The sequence below is a fragment of the Neolamprologus brichardi genome, chromosome 10 (genome assembly GCF_056152115.1).
Source record: "Neolamprologus brichardi isolate AB-2024 chromosome 10, ASM5615211v1, whole genome shotgun sequence".
Taxonomy (NCBI): Eukaryota; Metazoa; Chordata; class Actinopteri; order Cichliformes; family Cichlidae; genus Neolamprologus; species Neolamprologus brichardi.
In genome coordinates, this window is record NC_142113.1 from 21,045,368 (window position 1) to 21,065,271 (window position 19,904).

Genomic DNA, 19,904 nt, shown 5'->3' on the forward strand with positions numbered 1-19,904 from the left:
ACATCATAGGTGTCAAACTCTGGCCCGCGGGCCAAATTTGGCCCGCAGCCTAATTACATTTGGCCCGCGAAGCCATACCAAATTATTATTAGAGCTGGCCTACTGGTATTATACAGCTAATATATATATTGTTTAGTATTAAGCTTTGCTTGTTCCATATTCAGTTTTTCAGCAAAACTTGTTTGAGTCCATAAGAAGAGATTCATTCTTAAATGTGGAGGAAGATTTTTTTTCCAATAAATATTAATGTTAGCCCGCGACCTTGTTCCAGTTTTGAATTTTGGCCCACTGTGTATTTGAGTTTGACACCCCTGGTCTACATGAATATGACTCGTCTACTTACATAGTTCTGTAGTCAGTGCAGCTTCACAGAATGTCAAGTGGCGTGGATGCATTGATTGTTTTGATGTTCAGATGCTGTGATGCATTCAAGGCTAGAGAAAGTCAAAACTAGTATAATCTCATTGCTAGGCCTCGGTTCTACTAATGCGCTGGGACTTTCTGTGAAAATCTTTTCCTAACAAGATGTACAAGGAATGACATAAAAATAGCTGAGTGTGGGAAAAGCACAGTGAGCTTTAACATCCACCATGCTCATCATGCAAGTTCATCAAAATGTTTGTCCTTGAATGTCTTTAGACGTTTGTAATCTTGAAAGGGTAAATATGTGGTTGCTTGAGATGAATGAAGGTGTGTTTGCAAAGAAAGGGAATGGGGCATGAAAAGGATGCTGGCTAGGTTTGTGGTTCTTGAGTTTTGTGAAAAACACGTGAGATCTGAAATTTGATTTTCTGTCTTCAGACCAGGCCACCCTTCCCCAGCTGTAAACCAGAAGTCCTCTTCAATTGTTTTCAGCCAACAAACACTTTACCAGAACCCTGCTCCCAGTCAGCCAAATAAACCAGAAGTTCTTGAGTCATTAACCAGTCTAACAGACAGTCCACATCCTAACTCGCCGTCTGTGTCTCAGCAGGGGATATCAGTCAATCAGACAGTGAGGAATACCCCCGTTCCCCAACTTAATGAATCTCAGAAACAGCTGCTAAAAGGACAGAGAAATGCTGTTGCTACAAATATTAGCCATAGCCTTGAGGTAGCAGCTGATGAGGAGGGAGAACTTGTTCAGTCGTCAGTGGTTCCTTGGCCTCTCCCTCCAAGCACTTCCAACATACATTCTGATACAAAACATACTAGGACATACACAGACATGAGCATCACTAAAGTAGATAGTGAAATAAATCCAGTCACACAATCACACACAAGTCTTGAAATGAAGGTTAAGGAAGGTGTGAACAACTCCAAGACTTTCAGTTTAAACAAGAGTGACAGTGACAGCCAAAAGAGTGACAGTGCGCAAATGAACAACCTTTGCATGAGTCACTCCAAAGACCAACAACTCCAAGAAGAGGAAAAGTTCCTATTGGCTAAAATTCGCCTGATGTCAGGTGACTCATCCCCAGTGTCCAGCATTCACAATATGAAACGACTCATCCCGGCACCGGGGGATATTGACTGTGACACTGAGCTGCCAAAAAAACAACTGGACATCGCCACAGATCTCACTGTTGTCAATCAACACTTAGTTTTTCCCAGCTTTGATGCCCTGCAGGAAATATCACTAACCGAAACAGAAGAGCCACAGGCAGAGGAAAATGCGTAAGTCAGGATAGGCTGTTATCTTGTCCTGTTTTATTAGACCAACTCGTTTGAGACTTGTCTTATAAAGGACAATGTTTTAGTACAGCTTTGTGTGCTCAGATCTAATGTTGTCTTTTCTTGGATGAACTTGGCTGAACCCCAAAAAACAAGCTCTGCTGTAGTCTGTGTATCTGTACACATGAGTGCATGTGGCTGTTCTAGAGGTCACTTTTTTCAACTTTATGTTCAAAGAGTATTTTACACCGAAATGCTGAAAAGAGGCCCTAGGTGCAGATCCCGGATGAGACCCCATTTTGTTACAAATCGCTAAAACATCCAACAAAAAGAGGGAGTGTGTTCAAGGCCATCATAATCAGCACGATTATTTAAACTAAAAAAATGTGTCAGGTGTGTGATGTATGCTTGGCTGAGTGAGAGTGAGGAAAGAGGCTTGCAAGATCTGTCCAAATCGGGCCCTGATGACAACCAGCTGGCTTATGGCTTTTGCTTATGTCACACATGGGTGATGTGACCCAAAAAGGCAAACTGAGATGCTTAAAAATGAGTGTATGCCCATAAAATGCCAAAAGCGTAGGCCTGCATTGAGGCAACCATGCTGCAAATCCTGATGCAAATCACATGACTGCTGTATGTTTTCCATCACGCTCTTTTAACATCATGAGTCTGTTCAGTTCATCATCATCATCATGGCAAGCTTGCATGTCAAATCTGAAAAATTGCACATGGCAATGATGAAACGGCATCGATAACCTCCTTCATTTCTTCTAAGTTAACCTTTTTTTCACATCATATATCTTTTTTTTCGTAGGCCAAAACACCAGCTGGCTGACCTCCCTGATGACGTAGTTAAGAAACCACCATTCCAGCTAGAAGACTCGCCCAGCACAGTCCATCACTGTGAGATCACATCATCTCGTCTTCCTACTTTACCAGAAGAAGAGACCTCTGACCCCAGGACCCCGGATCCTGTTACAGTGGTCCGGGAGGAGGCTGATGGGAAGGACGACACAGCTGAGGTAAATTTAATGAATACTCATCTTTATACTTTACTTTACTCATCATAAGTATTTGGCTTTTCATTTGCGTAGATGCACAGAAGCAACATTTCTTTCCCTCTTTCTCCAGGATCTGGTGAACTCCAGCCAATCGCTGCTCGAGTGGTGTCAGAGCATCACTAGTGGGTACCAGGGGGTAAAGGTCACAAACTTCAGCACTTCCTGGAGAAATGGGCTGGCCTTCTGTGCCATCCTACACCACTTCCATCCAGACAAAATGTACGACATTTTACTCAAACGTTACTAGTTTTGAGTAGATTCTCTTTGGAAATTATAAATATTAACTAAACTGTTAATCTTAATGTTGTAAACTACTTTTCTGTTCCTGCTTTTGTGCCATTAGAGATTTTGACCAGTTGGACCCTCATGATATCAAACTCAACAATAAAAAGGTGAGCATGATTTAATGTTTTTAGCTCTTGGCTGTTTAGTGCACTGTGCCATCAGTTTGTTTTTCCAGCCACATGAAAGGATGATGACATAGTTCTGGTAACTTTTAGATCAATATTTTTCATGCAATATAGTCAGAGATGTTTGACAATTAACACCCAGAGCAATAAGTTTAATTCTTAGCCCACCCCTTATTTCTTTATATTTTGCTTACAAGCAGCCAGACGTTCTCGTATTTTTTAAAGTGGTCCTGAATGATAATTTTCCAGGCTTTGCTCCAGAGCACATATTCTGCTGTTCCATTAAAAGAGTGTTGCTAGGGCAATTGTTGCCATCTCCTTTTGTAATCCTGTGTTTCCTAACAACATCAGGCGTTTGATGGCTTCGAGGCGCTGGGAATCTCTCGCCTGCTGGAGCCGTCAGACATGGTCCTTCTGTCTGTGCCTGACAGGCTCATAGTCATGACCTACCTCAGCCAGATCCGCTCACACTTCACTAACCAGGAGCTGAGCGTGCTGCAGATAGAGCACAACAGCAGTAAGTCCAGTTACGGCGTCACTCTCACCGGCCCGACTCCCACGAATGTGGACGCTGCTGCTTTCTGCATGGCCAGACTAAATGAAGGAGTGAGTCTAGAAGAGGGAGGAAGCAGCACGCTGGTGGTCCCGCCGCCAAGAGCTAAACGACAGCTTAAAGGTATTAGTATCATTCCCTCTGTATGATTATTTTATTATATATTCACCAAATAAGGTTAATTTTGCCCACTTTGGCTTTTTGGAACTTTTACAGTTTCTGTTGTCTTACCATAACAAACTGTGCAGGCATAGTTAAAAACGTTTTATTATGCAAGCCCTTTCACACCATAAACCTGGGTTAAAAAAGCAAAAACAGCGAGGAGAGCAGAAAGGAAAAGAGTAAAGGTGGAAACACTAGTGTTTCCCAGGGTAACTTAGGAATGTGAAGTAGCAAATTTAGAGCTAAGGCGACAAGAGGCACAGAAAACAGATCAATAAATCAAGTTCACAATGCTTCGCTTAAGATTTTTGTTGGTTCCCAGAGATACCAGATGTGCCTTTTTAGTGCAAACGTGTTTAATATTCATTTTGGCTATAAATATTAGTCCCAGTAGAACAGCTGTGAAATTTATTATTCTTATTTAAAACTCCTGAATGTCCCCGGAGACATGTTATCTCAAATAGATTCATGAGCGATGAGGTCTGGCATGAACTCTGCGTGTTCTATCAAAGTTGGAAAAGTTCTGATGATTTCATATGTGAGAAAACCGTCTCAGCCTTTTTCCCTCCTGTGCTGTTATCAATGGTTTGGACTGGTCGACATCCAGTTAGGACATCCAGTAAGTGATGTCATGTACATCTGTTATGATGCTATTATGCTATTATCACAATGTAATATTTAATATGTCATGACCATTAGGGCATTATTTTCTGCTGTGGCTCCTGGTAATCACATACATCCACAAAGTGTCAATGGAGCAGATTCAGATACATGTTTTACTTTCGCTTTGATAGTTCTTTCTTTGGCTTTTCATTTTACTGGATTAAGTACATATGGATAAATACTCTGTACCAAGTTTTCTGAGGCCTTAAAACAATTAAAGAAATGTAACATGTAATCATTTGTCTGTTCTGCTTTTAGTGGAGGAGTCCATAACTCCAGTCCCACCCCCACGGTCTCTTACAAAGGTAGTCAAGCCTGGGCCGGCTCAGGTAACACTTTGTCTTTCTTCCTTTATAATTGACATCAGCAAACAAACTTTTCAGGCAAAAAAATACATGAAACACACTCAATTTTTACTTTGCATTTTCACCTCTGTTTAACTTTATACATTTGCTTTACTGTAGCTATATGAAAGTTTTATATTTCTTCTCCAGGATGAAAATACAATGTCTAACTCTGCAACAGAAAACACGAGTAATACAGGTATGAGCCTGCAGAGTAAGCCTTTTCTAACATTTGAAGCATTTGTTTTAGCACTCTTTCCCTCACTTTTTTCCCTACTCTGATTTGTGTATTTCAATTTTTGCAGATTTTCAGTGTGCAGATGAGCCCCAGCCTCCAAAACAAGACGAGGAAACAATGGTCAGTCATGTGTTCCCCTTTTCTGTTCTTTATTTCATTTCTATATCATTTTGATTCTCCCATCATCATTAATTGATGGCTCCAAAAAGTACTGAATAACAGTTGTCCAGTTCATCATTCACATCTTATATTCTCCATCCTTTGACCTCTCTAATCTTTTTGACCCTCTTCTTCTGCTTCTCTTCGTATGTCCCCCTCCCCTTTCTGCTGTCCGATCCCCTCTTTCTGTTGATCTCTTCTCTTCCTCTATGTGTGGCTTTCTGTCGTCATTCTGTATGTTCATGTGTGTTTGCCTCTATTCGTCTGCGTGTCTTTGTACGTGTGTGATGGTGGCTTGTGGTCAGTCTCTGCAGGACACCAGCCAGTATGTGTTGAGTGAGCTGGCAGCATTGGAGACAGAACAGAAGCACATCGACAGCAGAGCTGCAGTGGTGGAGAGACGACTGCGAAGTCTCATGGAAACAGGTGAGTCACTTAATTAAACCTCTGATAAGCAAGAAGTGAACGGTGCAGAATTCACTAAGCAGATTTAATCCAATGGACTTTTGCATTGATTAAGTGGTTGCAGTTATGTGTCATCACTGGATTTCTCCTGTTTTCTCTTCCCTATCCCCTGGTCATAGCAGGTGGCTGCCCCTCCCTGAACATTGTTCTGTTAATAATAATAATAAAATAATAATAATAATATATTGTATTAATAGGCACCTTTCAGGGCACTCAAAGACATCTTACAAGCAATGAAATAACAAAATTGAGTATATGGCGATTAAAAACACATCAGAGAATAAAAAAATATAAAAATATTAAAAATGTGTTTGAAGATTGGCTTTAAAGATTGGGAGAAAATCAATTTTGCAAATGTGGTGTGGGAGCGAGTTTCAAAGACGAGCTGACAATTGTCTGAAAGCTCTAACTGGGGTCTAACAGAGGATGGTGGAGGTGGAGGATCCCAGAGTGGAGTAGAGCAAGTTGTGACAATGTGCAGAAGATCGGTGAGATACAGAGGTGCAGGGTTATGGAGAGACTTGAAAGTAAGAAGATGAATCTTAATTAATGCAGTATTTTACAGGAAGTAGTAGAAGGACAGGATTTATATATTTTACTGAAGGAGGTCAGGAGCAGGCCTGTGTTAGAGGTCTCTTCCCGTCGAAAGGGAGTTCTTCCTCTCCAACATCACCAAGTACTTGTAAGAGGGGAAGGTGGCACTATAAGACACCAAAAAATATACATGTAAATGCATAAAAAGATTAACTAAATTGAACCGAACCTTAAATCTCCTGACCTGCATGCAGATGAATACCATCCTCAGCCATGATGCTAACCTGCCTTCTACTTGTGATTATAATGAAGTAAATTCCAGATCCAGCTCAGTCTAGTTTACACTTTTTTTGTTGTTAAATAGTATCTTGCATGTGGATCTTTATGTTTAATGATCTGTAACTTTATCTGTATTCAAATATTTACAGGCTTTCATGTCTTTTCTCTGCTGTTGCAGGAAGTGACCGTGATGAAGAGGAGAGACTGATCCAGGAGTGGTTCACTCTGGTAAACAAGAAGAACGCTCTGATCCGCAGACAAGACAACCTGGAACTGTTGTAAGACCTCCCACATATCAGTATACACATACTCATATACGTATATTTGACATTTGTTTTAAACCGACTCGTTCTTAACTGCATCTACAGACAAGAGGAGCAGGATCTGGAGAGGAGATTTGACCTTCTGACCAGAGAACTGCGCGTAATCATGGCTATTGAAGGTCATTAAAGTAGTGGAAACAAGTAATCTGTACAATATCAGTCAAAATGATTTACAGATAATAATACAAATGTAAATGGTAAAAAAAATTAAAACACAATGAATTTGATCTTTTTGAGTTCTGCTGTTTGCTGTGCAGACTGGCAGAAGTCACCCGCTCAGCAGCAGAGGGAGCAGCTGCTCCTCCAGGAGCTGGTGTCTTTGGTCAACCAAAGGGACGAGATCATCAGGGATATCGACACCAAGGAGAGACGGTCAGTATACGTAGGGTTATGTGAAAGAGACAAAGTGGGTTACAGGAAGATTATACATCCAAAAAACAAAAGAGATTAATTTGTTATTTGGATCTTTATGCCTATCTATGATAGAGGGGTGCAGATATCCATGAGCTCAGCACCGTACCGTGTTTTTGTGTTTGCAGGGCCATGGAGGAGGATGAGCGTCTGGAGCGTGGTCTCGAAATGAGGAGGAGAAAATACAGCAACAAAGAAAAATGTGTGTTACAGTGAGACGAGTGAGGACAAGCACAAACAGCTTTTAGTACGGATACTACAAAGTCCCAAAAGAGTACTTTTTTTAAATAATAGAAAGTTGTTGTTTTTTTAAGGATGCTGGGGCTCTGTATTTTCTTGTATTTAAAGTGCCTTGAGGACTGCTCTGAGTTTGACACTGCAAAAAATATGTCATTTTCTCTGATAAAAAAAAGAAATTCAAATGTTCATTATTTTAAGTGTGTCTTAATATATAAGTATTGATTGATACTTTTCATCTATTTTTATTTATTTAAATTATGTATCTGACTGTTTTACATCTATTGCACATTTGCTTTTTGTGTGTTTCTGTTTCTAATCTGTGACTTTCAGTATTCAAACACTGGCTTATCCTCCATTGTGAAAAACGAGGCCAAAAATATTTGCAGCTTTGAGGGGAAGTTTAGTTTACAGTTGTTTGTAATCTGCAGGTTTCTAGTAATGTCACCCTACTTATCACTTCCCCGAGGAAAAAGTCCATAAACACGCCCGAGCATTTTGGATATGAAAATAGTACGTGGTAAGTCATGAGCTGGACTCGAATGCCTCATGTTGTTAGCGGAGGATATGTGTTTTCAGATTCAGGATGACCCCCTGCAGCCTCATGGAGCTCAAAGATGTTTCCAGCCTAAAGTTACACCTTGGTAACTTGCAGTCTTTGTGGATGTGATTGCTCACGTCTGCAATATTCACAGAAATCAAAGTGCTTTCCATTTCTGTGTCGACTACTGCATGCATGCTTATGGAGGTGTGCTAATAAAGTGGCACTGTGCTCCACAGCGCCACTATGTATTCATACTGTAGCTGCGTATAATGAATCGAGGATGTTTGTGATGATGAAAATAAAAACATATCGGCTGGTTGCTCATCTGTCATGACTGTTTTCATCACTTAGTCTTCATCGCACTTCATAGATTATGTAACCCAGGGCAGTAACTGTAATATGATCCTAATGTATAATCATAACATGCTAAAAATCACCCTGTGCACATTATAGCATAAAGGCATTGGACGCTACAAAAATATCCCCTAATGTGATCCTGCAGCGATCACAAAACAGACATTGCTGGATAGTGATCAATACAGCTGAAATCTAAATTTAACAACACTTCAGGGTAAATATCTGTTTTTACCTTGCTTGGTGTGTCTCAAATGAGGCTTAGTAATGCATCTCCAACTGGCAATCCAGCTGTGAGGAAATTACTTAAATTGTTAAGCCAAAGACGTCAAACTCATGGGCCACATACAGCCCACTAGGATCTTGGTCGGACCAGTGTAGAGAAGCTTAACTACACATGTGATCTCTCAGATATTAAAAGGCCAAAAAATTTATGCTCTTCTTTAAAGTTTCCAAAGTTGTCCAGTGGGCCAGCTTTGACCGTCTGCCAATAAGTGATTTCCAGTATTTATGATTGTCGGTATTTAAACGGTTGTAAATGACTTGTTGGCCTTTAATATGTAAAACATATGTCAAATATATCTCTTGTGAATGGGATCGAGCCACTTTAAGCCAGAAAGATCATTTCTGTCACAGAGTAGAAGCTGCAATCAGTTTCTAGCAATTATTTATCCTTTTTTTGTGAATACGATACTCTCATTAACATAAAAAATGTCTTTCTCAGAAGAGATCTGGCAAAGAGGGAAGCAACAACCATAACATAACAGTTGTATAAATATATTTTAAGTGCCAAAAACGATTGGATTGATTATAATGTAGAACACAGAAGTACATAAAATAAGGCAGAGTCATAAAGATTCTTACAAAACATGTGATTTCTTTATTTTATTTATAAGACCTTCGTAAATCCTGCTGACTGCAGACTATCAATATAACCAAAGATATTGATGAATTAAAATGTGAATATATACATAAAAATATATACACTTAACTATATATTTTTGGCATTGTATAATCTATTTAACGTGTAGACAGATACTGATAAATCAGCTAACAAAAATCAAATGGATCAGTTTAATAAAAGAAATTATAAGTCAGAGCCACTGTTTAGTACTACTGCACGAACACAGCAAAGAGCAAATGTGAACTGATGCAGCCCGAAAAGATCTTAATGATGGCATGAAAATAGTTTTTTTGTATGCGATTGGATGTAAGGTGCAGAATAACGACCACTAGCATGTCCCTGGTGGTCTAGTGGTTAGGATTCGGCGCTCTCACCGCCGCGGCCCGGGTTCGATTCCCGGTCAGGGAACTAGCTTTTTCGTGTTCTATGATGGCTACATGTTTGTTTTCCAATTACACAACTACTTCTATTGGCACGTAGAGGCTAAACTTCACCTGTTTTTTTTTTTTTCTCTGACCCTAGTATAAAAATATTGAGTCATAACCAAAACTGAATATTTACTGTTATGTTTGTTTGCATGTGGTCTTGTTTACACTCGTACCGTTTACCTGAATGAGCTTGTTTTTTGCGTGCAGTTACTGGACTTCGTAGAGCATTAAAGCTAATCAGCTAATCACCAGGACTCACTAATCTGAAATGACTGACAGGATCGAGCCGATCCAAAGCGGGGTGAACCTGCACTCCTTTGTTAGCCGCCGCTTAGCTGGAGAACCAGCTGAAGTTGTGATTGCAAACCCTCACGTTTGTCATGCAGGTAGAGAACACCCACCCGAGGTGTTTTCTGGGTTTGCTGAGCTGCCTATTCTTGGCTGGTCTCTACGTTGGCAGTTTGTACGTCTGGAGAAGCAGCTCACCAAGGTATACAGCTCACCAACAGGCATGAGAGAAGTGCTGTTAGGCCAGACAACTAAACTTAAACTGTGCGTGCAGGGATCATCCCAGTGTGATAAAGCGTTGCTGTGCTAGTGTGCTGCTGGTCTCTGTAGTGTCGCCTGCAGTTGTGAAGACATGGATACACTGGGCTGATGTCAAGGTGAGTATACTGTAGATAGTAACATTTCCCCTGGAGGATTTACCTTGTGACCCGACAAGTTTCAGCAATATGAGTTTAACTCAACTCTGTGACAATTTAAACTCCACCTATCATTAAATTCTGTATCTGTTTGTTTATTTGTCCCAATTGCTACCTTTGTAAAGGATCTTTTCCATCAGTAATCTATACCAATCAAATCAAATCTGTGATTACTGCTCATCTAAAATTAAATGTTATGAACAATATTTCCAAAAGTATTTGCTTGTTTTTCTTCAAACTCAACTTGAACTTGAAATATCCCTAAGGTTTAATGGGATGTTGCTATGATGTAGCTATAACAGCTTCAACTTTTCTGGGAAGGCTTTCCACAGAAGAAGTGTTTATGGGAATTTTTGACCATTCTTCCATCCCATAGGTGTTCCATCAGTTTGAGGTCAGGACTCTGTGTAAGCCAGTTAAGTTTTTCCACACCAAGCTTGCTCATCCATGTCATTATGGACCTTGCTTTGTGCACTGGTGCGCAGTCCTGTTGGAGCAGGAAGGAGTCACCCTCGTCCCCAAACTCTTCCTATAAAGTTGGGAGCATGAAAATGTCTTGATATGCTGAAGCCTTAAGAGTTCCTTCCACTGGAACTAAGGGGCTCAGCCCAACTGAAAAACAACCCCAGACTATAATTCCCCCTTCACCAAACTTTACACTTGGCGCAATGCCGTCAGACAACCGCCAAACCCAGACTCGTCCATTGGATTGTCCATCACTCCACAGAGCACGTCTCTATTGCTCTAGAGTCCAGTGGCGGAGTGCTTAACACCACTGTATATGACACTTTGCATTATTCTTGGTGATGTGAGGCTTGGATGCATCTGCTTGGCCATGGAAACCCATTCAATGAAATTCTCTGCACACTGTTCTTGAGCTAATCTGAAGACCACATGAAGTTCGGAGGTCTGTAGTAGTTGACTCTGCACAAAGTTGGTGACCTCTGTACACTGTGCGCCTCAGCATCCACTGATCCCACTCAATGATTTTAAATGACCTACCACTTGATGGCTGAGTTGCTGACATTCCCAGTCAATATAGTGTATTTTCAGAATCAGAATACTTTATTAATCCCGAAGGAAATTATGGATCTCACAGCAGGCTTTAGTAGCTAATGTCTTAAACACAGGACTTCAGTGACTCGTTTAAATGTCATTCTCACGGTTTCTAAAACACATTTTGCCCTTCAGGCGGACGTATCTGTGTGGGAGTTGATGGGACTTCGCATGGATGGTTTGGTTGCTGCATCCATATTACCTTTATTACTTACTATGGTAAGTCAGGGGATCCCATATCTGATTAACTTGATTCTGCATTCAAAATATTAATATAAATTTTGTTTAGCATACATTTGTAACATTTTGCTTCATTAGAGATGGAAAAGAATAGTACTGATTTCAAATTGCTTAACTGAGGGCACAAATATCTCTGAAGTTTTATATGTAGCACACATTAAATACTTACAGATGAAAACCCAGGATTTATTTACATTTACATCATTAACATAAGATTTGTCAGAAATGAAGAAAACCATAGTCAATGAGTTTTTCAGTAGCTTCAAACAGTAATCTGTAGATCCCGTTTCTCTCATACAGCAATATATTTATGCTTAGCTGAGGCATGCTTGACATTTCAGAGATTTATTTCCATTCCTGCTAAGCGTGGCCTCAGCTTAGCTTTGCAACTTCCATTAAATGTCTGCGTTCTGCAGTAATATCCCCATGGGCGAGTTTAAACCACTCACTGACAAATGTACCCTGTAGTTTCCAGTTTAATCTTTTTTTTTTATTTACATCCTCTAGATTTTATAAACAACTGGTTTTACTCTCCCACGTCAGGTTTTTTATCTCGGCCCACTGGTTCACTCTGCTATAGACAACCCCAAAGGCTTCACCGGGGAAATGCAGTGTGCACTGGGTACGTTTGTCTCTATAATAACTGAATGTTATGTTGGGTTAACTGGAATCAGAGAGCTGCACATGTGTGCTTTCATGCACTTCCCTCAGATGTTCAGTCATGGAGGCGGTGTGCGGGGGACGCAGTGTGGCTCAGAAACCAGGTGGTGGCACCAGTGACAGAGGAGCTGGTGTTCAGAGGGGCCATGCTTCCTATGTTGGTGCCCTGCACGGGACCCACAGGCGCTATCGTCACCGCTCCACTGTTCTTTGGAGTTGGTATATGAAAAAATTTTCAAACAGAAAAAAACCCATATTTGCATATATTTGAACTATTTCCAATTAAACTTTAACACCAAGTTCGAGAGACTTCTTCTTCTTCCAGCAGTTCCCTTTAGGGGTCAACACAGCAGGTCGTCTGCCTCCATCTCACCCTGTCTCCAGCATCCTCCTCTGTCACACCAACCCTATGCATGTCCTTCTTTCCTACATCCATGAACGCTCTCTGTGATCTTCCTCTTTTCCTCCTGCCTGGCAGCTCCATATTCACCCTCTTTTGTCCAATCCAGTCGCCACCCTTCCTCTGCACCAAGGAAGAGAGAATAATAAATGTTGCATTTCGTGCCTCATTTTTTCTGCCAAATCTATGTTTGCAAGTGTTACATTACATTTGGTTTCACTGCCTTTAATGTCAACTGCCTCATTTTAGCTCATTTCCACCATGTCATAGAGGAGCGACGCCTTGGGAAAGAGAGCATGAGTGTCATCCTTCTGGTGGCAGGTCAGTTAGCTGAAAAGGCAAACCATGTTGTTATGATCAGAGCAAGGTGACTCATTTCTTTTAGCTTGATTTTAATCATCTTTATGTGACATGGACTGATAAAACTAAAACTGAGCACTTTGATCGCATCTTTTTTCTCTCACAGGGATGCAGTTCTTGTACACAACTGTTTTTGGTGCTTTTACTGCCTTTATATTCATGAGAACTGGTAAGATATGTGATCTATACGATAATTTGGTCACTCATTAGCCCACGATAATCAACCCATTTCATCTGAAATCTTTGTTTTGTTTTGTTTTTTAAGGGCATGTTGTCGGTCCAGTTTTGTGCCATTCATTTTGCAACAGTCAGGGCCTGCCTGACATCAGCTCTGCCCTGCAACACCCTCACAGTTCAGCTCTGCTCTTCTCATATCTGATGGGAGGCCTGCTGTTTCTGGTGCTGCTCTTCCCGTTGACAGACCAGTACTTTTATGGTCCCATTCCCATCTGCAGCCTGGCTCCCCCTCCAGGGTCGGTTTGCTGAATGAAATCGAATTAAGTTAAATGCGCTCCAGCTCTCTTTCTTTTACTCTGGATTTCATTTTGTGATGTAAAAAGTTGCTGTTTTTTTTTTTTTTAACAAAACTAAAAATCTATGCATGTATATATGTCTATACGTGGGTGGGTCAGCATGAGAGCAGAATGATTAGAGCAGTTTAGACATTTCCTGCATGGTCAAAAATATTTCCTACTGTATTGAAACTCAATGCCAGTACAACTTTCCCTGGTTAAAAGGGAGAAAAAGAGGTGTGTGTGTGTGTGTGTGTTCGCACGCATGGCTGAGAAAAACAGATGAACTGTGAAAGGGAAGGCAGTAGAAAAAAACACATGCAGACAGAGAGATGGAGACAGACACAAACACAGACGATGTTGCCAGAAAATACACAAAGGGAACCAAAGTGAGAGGCACAACTAAAACGTGTGCTATTAGGACAAATAAGGCTATGACAGTCAGACTGTAGCAGCAAATACAGAAAGAAGTGAGGGAAAATGGTTGGAGTGGGCAGAGAAAAGGAAAGCGGAGAAAATAAAGGAGAAATGTAAAGGAAAAGTGGAGCGGGAAGAAGCTTAAAGTATTTCCCCAGGGAAACTGAAAATGTGAAGTAGCAGAGATGAGGGAGAGGAGGTCATTCAGGGTATGTGGAAATGGTTAAAGGTTGCATTGGACAATTAAGATTTATGAGTCAGACAGATGTTTACAAATTAAAACAGCGGGGGTAAAGTCACGCATGTTTCTGCACATGTACTACATGCATATCTTAGCTGTTCTTGACTTGACTAAAGTTTTTTTTGAATCCCATTTCAACTGGTAAGGTTTTTGGGTAAGCCTTTATTAGATGGAAATGGAGAAAAGTGGGGGAAATGACACGCGGGAGATGGTCTGTGGCAGATATGAACACAAACAGCCTTTGGCATACGGGCTGCCTGTTTAACCACATGTACAGACGCTCCTGCAGCAAAAAAAGATCAGATTTTTGTAGTGTTCCTCTGCACACCACCACAGTGGATTTTAAATCAAACAATCAACATGTGATTGAAGCGCAGACTTTCAGCTTTAACTCAAAGACTTTAACAAATATATTATACTGGCTGTTTAGGAATTACAGTCATTTTTTATATACAGTTCCCCATTTTCAGAGGCTCAAAATGAATTAGACAGTTGACTCATAAGCAGGTTCGTGCCACACTGAGGCCTGTTCTCTTGTTATTTCATGACAAATGTAGCACACATAACACTGGAAGTTGTTTCAAACTGTTTAATTTGTTACTTTTGAAGTGGCCAAATCAAAAGTCTGTTACATTTCTAAAAGGAATGAATGCACTGGTTCTCTCAGCAACACCAACAGACCTGAAAGACCACAGAAGATGAAAGTGGATGATGACAGAATTATTTCCATGGTTAAGAAAAACAACTTTACAATACCTAATAATGTAAGAAGATTCTCCGGGAGGTAGAGGTAAAGTCTCTAAAAGAGCCTGCACAGTTCAGAAAAAAAAAATATTGGACAGATGAAACAAAGTATAACTTCTACCAGAACGAGGGCAAGAGAAATGTTAGTAGAAGGAGAGAAACAGTGTGTCAGGCATGGTGGAGGTATTGTTATGATATGATAATATATGGCTTTCAGTGAAACCAGGTAACTAGTGGAGGTTTTTTTGATGAAGTGACTCCTGGTAGAAATAGCAGGATTAATACTGAAGCGTTCAAGGCTGTACACTCTGCTCAGATTCATCCAAATGCTGCAAAAACTGATTCGACAGCGCTTCATGGTGAAATAGATACTGGCTCAAAGCAACCCAATAGTTTTTTAAAGAAAAGAAATGGGATATTTTTCAATGGTAAGGGCCAGCCATTGACTGGCCCTTACCCAATTACTTTTCAACCCTCTGAAATTGGGGGACGGTAAATGCAATACATTTGTTAAACCCCTTGAATTAAAGCTTTAAAAAATAAAATAAATAAAAATCTGACTTCAATCACATCTATATTGTTTGATTTAAAATCACCTGTGGTGGTGTACAGAGGCAAAACTCCAAAAAGATGCATCTCTATCCAAAAACATACTGGCTTAAGTGGATTCATTAAGGCCACGTTTAACTACATTCAAAATGCTTTTGCATCCAAATTCATTCTCAAATTGGCATTAAATCATGCACATAAGACAACAGTATACTGCACCTACAATATTAACAGATTTGAACCCTGACTAACGTTTCAGCTGGGCAAGTAACACTGGTTTCAAAGTACTGCCGGCTAAGATGGGGACAGAGCTAGAGATCATCCTCAAAATGAAACACAGAAAAGAGATAGAACAAAAATACGCCCTACCTTCACTTTTACACATTTTTCCAAACCAAAATCACTTCGTAAGTCAATCTTATCCTGTCGCCGATACCACAGCATTGCAGCTTCACCTTTAGTGTTTGGCGCTGGGCAGTTTTTTAGCTTTATCCGACTGCAGCTGTCTGCACCTGAAAATGACACACGGCTCATGATGTATGATATACAAGCATCTCCTTTTCACCTTGTAGCATCAGCCGTGGGTGTCACACTCAGATGGATTGAATATTTCAGATTTAAAAGGATTAAAAAAGCTTTTTTTTTTCCAGATCTTTATTTATTCAGGGATAGACTGCTCATTTGTCAGCATGCTCCTTCCCTATTTCGCTTTCCTACATTTCAACTCAGGGACTCTTGGCATCTTTCCAGCTCAACAAGGTCTACTAAATTTGTGGAACATTGCTGCACTGACTCAAACTTGGCAGCAGGTTTTTGTAAGAAGCTTCTGAAAGAAAAAGGTGGAACCTGCTTCATTGCTGGGAGTATTAAACAAAGACAGTAGAGGAAAAAATGCATATTTTTGCATTGTTTTAGGGAGTGATTTACTTTGGTTAGACTTCTTTTTTTCTTATTTACTTTATAAAAGCTGTTTTTTGAGAGAAAAAGAGTAGGAAAATGAGCCCGGATCAAATGAGGGACGTGGATGTGTGCCAAATGTGAAGTTTCCAGGATATTAAACGGTGCAGAAATGAGTCAGACACATGACCGTTCTACACATCAGACGCCCGTCTGTCTCTTTGTTTCTCCTTTTGTGTCCTCTCCTTTCTTTTCGCAGTTGATGCTTTTGCCATTACAAACACACACACACACACGCACACACGAATGCTCCCTCCCTGGAGAAATATTACTGTATCGTGAAATGCAGAGCAGAAAAGTGTCGTCCATGTGTGCATGCGTGTGTCTATGGAAAAGCTGAGCCTGTCATCTGGTAAAGAAATAATCTTTCAGGAATTATCCTCTCCCAGTTTTCTGTCCTCCCATTCTGCCTCTCAGCAGTTTTTAAACCTTGACTCGCTGTTTGTCTGAGGTTTGTTTATACATGTGTGATTCTGTACATGCAGCTGACTCCTATTGCAGTTAATAATACATAAATCATTGCCTCCTTATCCTTTGCTACTTATGTTCCTTTTTATTTCGCTATGCTAAGCTTCTTTTTTAGAGTTTGGTGGAGAATGTTTTATCTTGTTTTTCATGTAAGCAAGTAATGAAGGAACTTTTTAGCATTTTCAGCCTGTAGTTGAGGCGATGTTTGCACTGTGTGATGATTTAACTATTAATACATAAAGGTTAAAAATCAAATGAGACACCTTCACTGCTTTGACATAGCTTCAATGCTTATTTGCCGACTTGCAGCTGTCAAAACCGTCCATACATTTTTAGCCGATGCTAATCGATCCAGTAATTGAAGACTATAACCAACGGGAATTGATCTCCTCTCGATTTAACAACTGGAGAGCGACCCTGGTCGGTTCAGATGTTTGTGGTATAGATTTGTTGACAGTGTGGGTGTGGATGGAGGGCATCTGTGTCTGCTGTGAAAGATGAAGCATGTGGACGTTGTAGAAGAAGTGGATAAAAGTATCCTCTTTTTCCTCCACTGAAATTACCAGGAATGCCTACAGTCTATTATTTAACCACAAGGCCACTGCTAATTGTTTCAGTGTGTGTGTGTGTGTGTGTGTGTGTGTGTGTGTGTGTCTTAAAACACCAGCGGTTGGGAAAAATGAACAACGTGACGTGTCCTGCTCTACTTGATATGGCACAGATGCTGCAATAGGCCTGAATGGTGCGATTCTGTACTCCCGTGACCCAAGACCATGAGGAAATAACTAAACAGTTTCACTGGCATCACACGAGCTCAGGAACAGAGGCATAACTAATTTGTTTAGTCCCAAAAAGCCTCTATTAGCATTTAAAGCCTTGCATTTATTCCATGTTTCCAACTGTATCATATTATCTTAAGTTTATATTTTACTGACTTTCTGAAATAACACTGAGGAAGGTGGCAAGGTGTTTTTATATATTTCAATTATGTCACAACATAAGAATTAAAAGTTTCTATATACAGCACTCTGTACTGACAGATTCTTGTGCAAAATCAACCAGTCCTTAAATGTAAAAATCCATGTGGGTGAAGGCATTTCCAGCAGAGCTCTCTTCTGCCAGGAATGCCTTGCTCTCACACTCACACCTGAAAGTTCCTCAGTATAACCGCAGGGCGATCTGTTTGACACTGAGCAGCTCCGCTAAAGCATCTGGAGCTCTTTCAATGTATCTGCCCAGATTTATCCTACTGACTCACTGATCCTTCCAACAGCCTTCTGGGAGAACAGACACAGTTTAGTCCAGTGAGTTCAAAATAACACTTTTTGGGCTCCTTCCTTTCATCTGAGAGAATATTTCACATTTAAAAAAGGGATCCTAGTGAAGGTGAAGTAACTGTTTAATTGTTTTTAAGTGTTTCAAGCCAAACAACTACTGGATTCCATTCCATGATTTAGTGTCCATATATTTATGGTCCCCAGAAGTCTTGGCTTATCCCTGGAAGGTCAAAGTTCACAGTTTCAACCGCATGAACTGTGCTGACTTTGGCAATCCCTTTGTTTTTCCCTGTAAAGCCATCGTGACCTTCACATCTGTGATTTTTAAGTGAAACAAACTCCGACTGGAATGGAATTTGGTGCAGACACTCATGTTCACAAAAGTAAGATTTCTGTCTTTCTTTCATTGTGCCCGTGTGCAAGCATCAACACTGGCACTGCATTTAGCTTCAGCTGGCATTTGCATTTGTTTATTAGGAATTTGGTGAAAAATTTACCTGCTGAGGGGAGGTGTGAGCTTCTTGCAGTCTATTAAAATTCATGTCACGTGTTCTTTTCCCTATGGAAAAAAGAGCCCAAAGTGTGTAATACATATAAGACATATAAGGTTTAGTGGCCACAGAAGAACATCAGATCAAGAACAGCTACCGGGCTGTTAAAAAATGAATTAGTGGTTAAAATGAAATGCAGAGGTTTTGGAGCTGGAAGGTACAGTTCAGCTGCTTGGAATCCAGAATCTGAGAATGTATCAGAGCCAGTAATGATATGTGGCAAGCGGCTCGGAGTCAAGGAGGTAGAAAGTAAGCTGTGACCTAGGGGGCGGCACATATTAAATCAAGAGCTCTGTATGTTCCATTAGACGTCTTGGACACACTGTGTTTAGATTAATGTGAAGAGGGGGGATTGGGAGCGCAGGGCTATGGAAAGGAGAGGTTTTGTCTGTTCTGTCAATTACAATTCTGGAATCTGTCTCTGGGGCGGGGCTATAAGGCCAGGGGGCGTGGCTAATCAGGCTCCATGATTGAATAAACAGAAGTTTGGGGTGAAAACTGGGGTTCTGGAGAAAAGATTGCTGATCTGGTTGCTCAAATAGCTAAACCTGAGGAGAAGAAGGAGAGGGGGGAAAGCAAAAGAATTCAAAGAAAAATAAAGGAGAGACACGGGGAATGAAAGAATAATAAGGAAAGGGAGAAACAGCTGAGTGTTGGGGTAGTCCAAGAAAAGCAGGAGAAGTGGGGAGACAGGAGCAGGATGAGGGATGTTGAAAAGGAGGAAAGGGAGGTGGGGAACAAGATCGAAAGGCTCTTTAGGTTCTCCAGGATCCCGAGGTTTTATGTTTGTTCTCCCCCAAGTTCCAGTGGTTGTTACATAACTGGAAAAGACTGCTGAATAGTAAGATTGTGTATGGTCTGCCTGCCAACACAATCACAGCACAGCCAGCCGACTCATCTGCTGTACACTGGGAAAACACGGGCTTGGATGTGTGGCTTGGATTAGCCACACAGTCAATGTGTAGCTAATAAGTTCAACTTTGCATGCAGTGTGAATTTTCCATCCCATCATCCTTTGTTAAGAGGCTACAGAGGTGAAATCATGC

At 40.7% G+C, this 19,904-nt stretch overlaps 2 protein-coding genes and 1 non-coding gene across 14 annotated transcripts in view; all 3 read left to right on the forward strand.

Annotated features, from left to right (window-relative positions):
• The window catches only part of ehbp1l1b (EH domain binding protein 1-like 1b), a 29,472-nt gene extending 21,117 nt beyond the window's left edge, over positions 1-8,355 (forward strand). For 8 of the 12 annotated variants that reach the window (XM_087847398.1, XM_087847387.1, XM_087847389.1 and 5 more), the window contains 13 exons: positions 802-1,656; positions 2,468-2,675; positions 2,785-2,933; positions 3,058-3,106; positions 3,476-3,800; positions 4,761-4,831; positions 4,997-5,045; positions 5,152-5,204; positions 5,549-5,669; positions 6,700-6,799; positions 6,890-6,963; positions 7,102-7,216; positions 7,384-8,355. In XM_087847398.1, the coding sequence (XP_087703524.1) occupies positions 802-1,656; positions 2,468-2,675; positions 2,785-2,933; positions 3,058-3,106; positions 3,476-3,800; positions 4,761-4,831; positions 4,997-5,045; positions 5,152-5,204; positions 5,549-5,669; positions 6,700-6,799; positions 6,890-6,963; positions 7,102-7,216; positions 7,384-7,471 (2,257 nt within the window). In that variant the 3' untranslated portion in view covers positions 7,472-8,355. The remainder of the gene's footprint in view (positions 1-801; positions 1,657-2,467; positions 2,676-2,784; positions 2,934-3,057; positions 3,107-3,475; positions 3,801-4,760; positions 4,832-4,996; positions 5,046-5,151; positions 5,205-5,548; positions 5,670-6,699; positions 6,800-6,889; positions 6,964-7,101; positions 7,217-7,383) is intronic. The other 4 variants (XM_087847395.1, XM_087847396.1, XM_087847397.1 and 1 more) reach the window with 2 other exon arrangements.
• Positions 8,356-9,630: 1,275 nt separating this feature from the next.
• trnae-cuc (transfer RNA glutamic acid (anticodon CUC)) lies at positions 9,631-9,702 on the forward strand. The gene has a single exon. It is a non-coding gene; the product is annotated as a tRNA-Glu (tRNA).
• Positions 9,703-10,102: 400 nt separating this feature from the next.
• On the forward strand, positions 10,103-13,668 carry LOC102790746 (CAAX prenyl protease 2-like). Its single transcript, XM_035904114.2, has 8 exons — positions 10,103-10,212; positions 10,285-10,387; positions 11,618-11,701; positions 12,266-12,344; positions 12,434-12,601; positions 13,032-13,103; positions 13,249-13,311; positions 13,408-13,668. The coding sequence occupies exons 1-8, from the start codon at positions 10,103-10,105 to the stop codon at positions 13,626-13,628; spliced, it is 900 nt and encodes a 299-aa protein (XP_035760007.2). The 3' UTR covers positions 13,629-13,668.
• Positions 13,669-19,904: the final 6,236 nt, after the last annotated feature.

Excerpts from the sequence above, each read along its gene's own strand:
- LOC102790746 (XM_035904114.2), top strand. The coding sequence starts at position 10,103 with ATGCAGGTAGAGAACACCCACCCGAGGTGTTTTCTGGGTTTGCTGAGC. Across the intron at positions 10,213-10,284 it reads TGGAGAAGCAGCTCACCAAG|GGATCATCCCAGTGTGATAA; the intron begins GTATACAGCTCA and ends CTGTGCGTGCAG. Across the intron at positions 10,388-11,617 it reads TACACTGGGCTGATGTCAAG|GCGGACGTATCTGTGTGGGA; the intron begins GTGAGTATACTG and ends TTTGCCCTTCAG.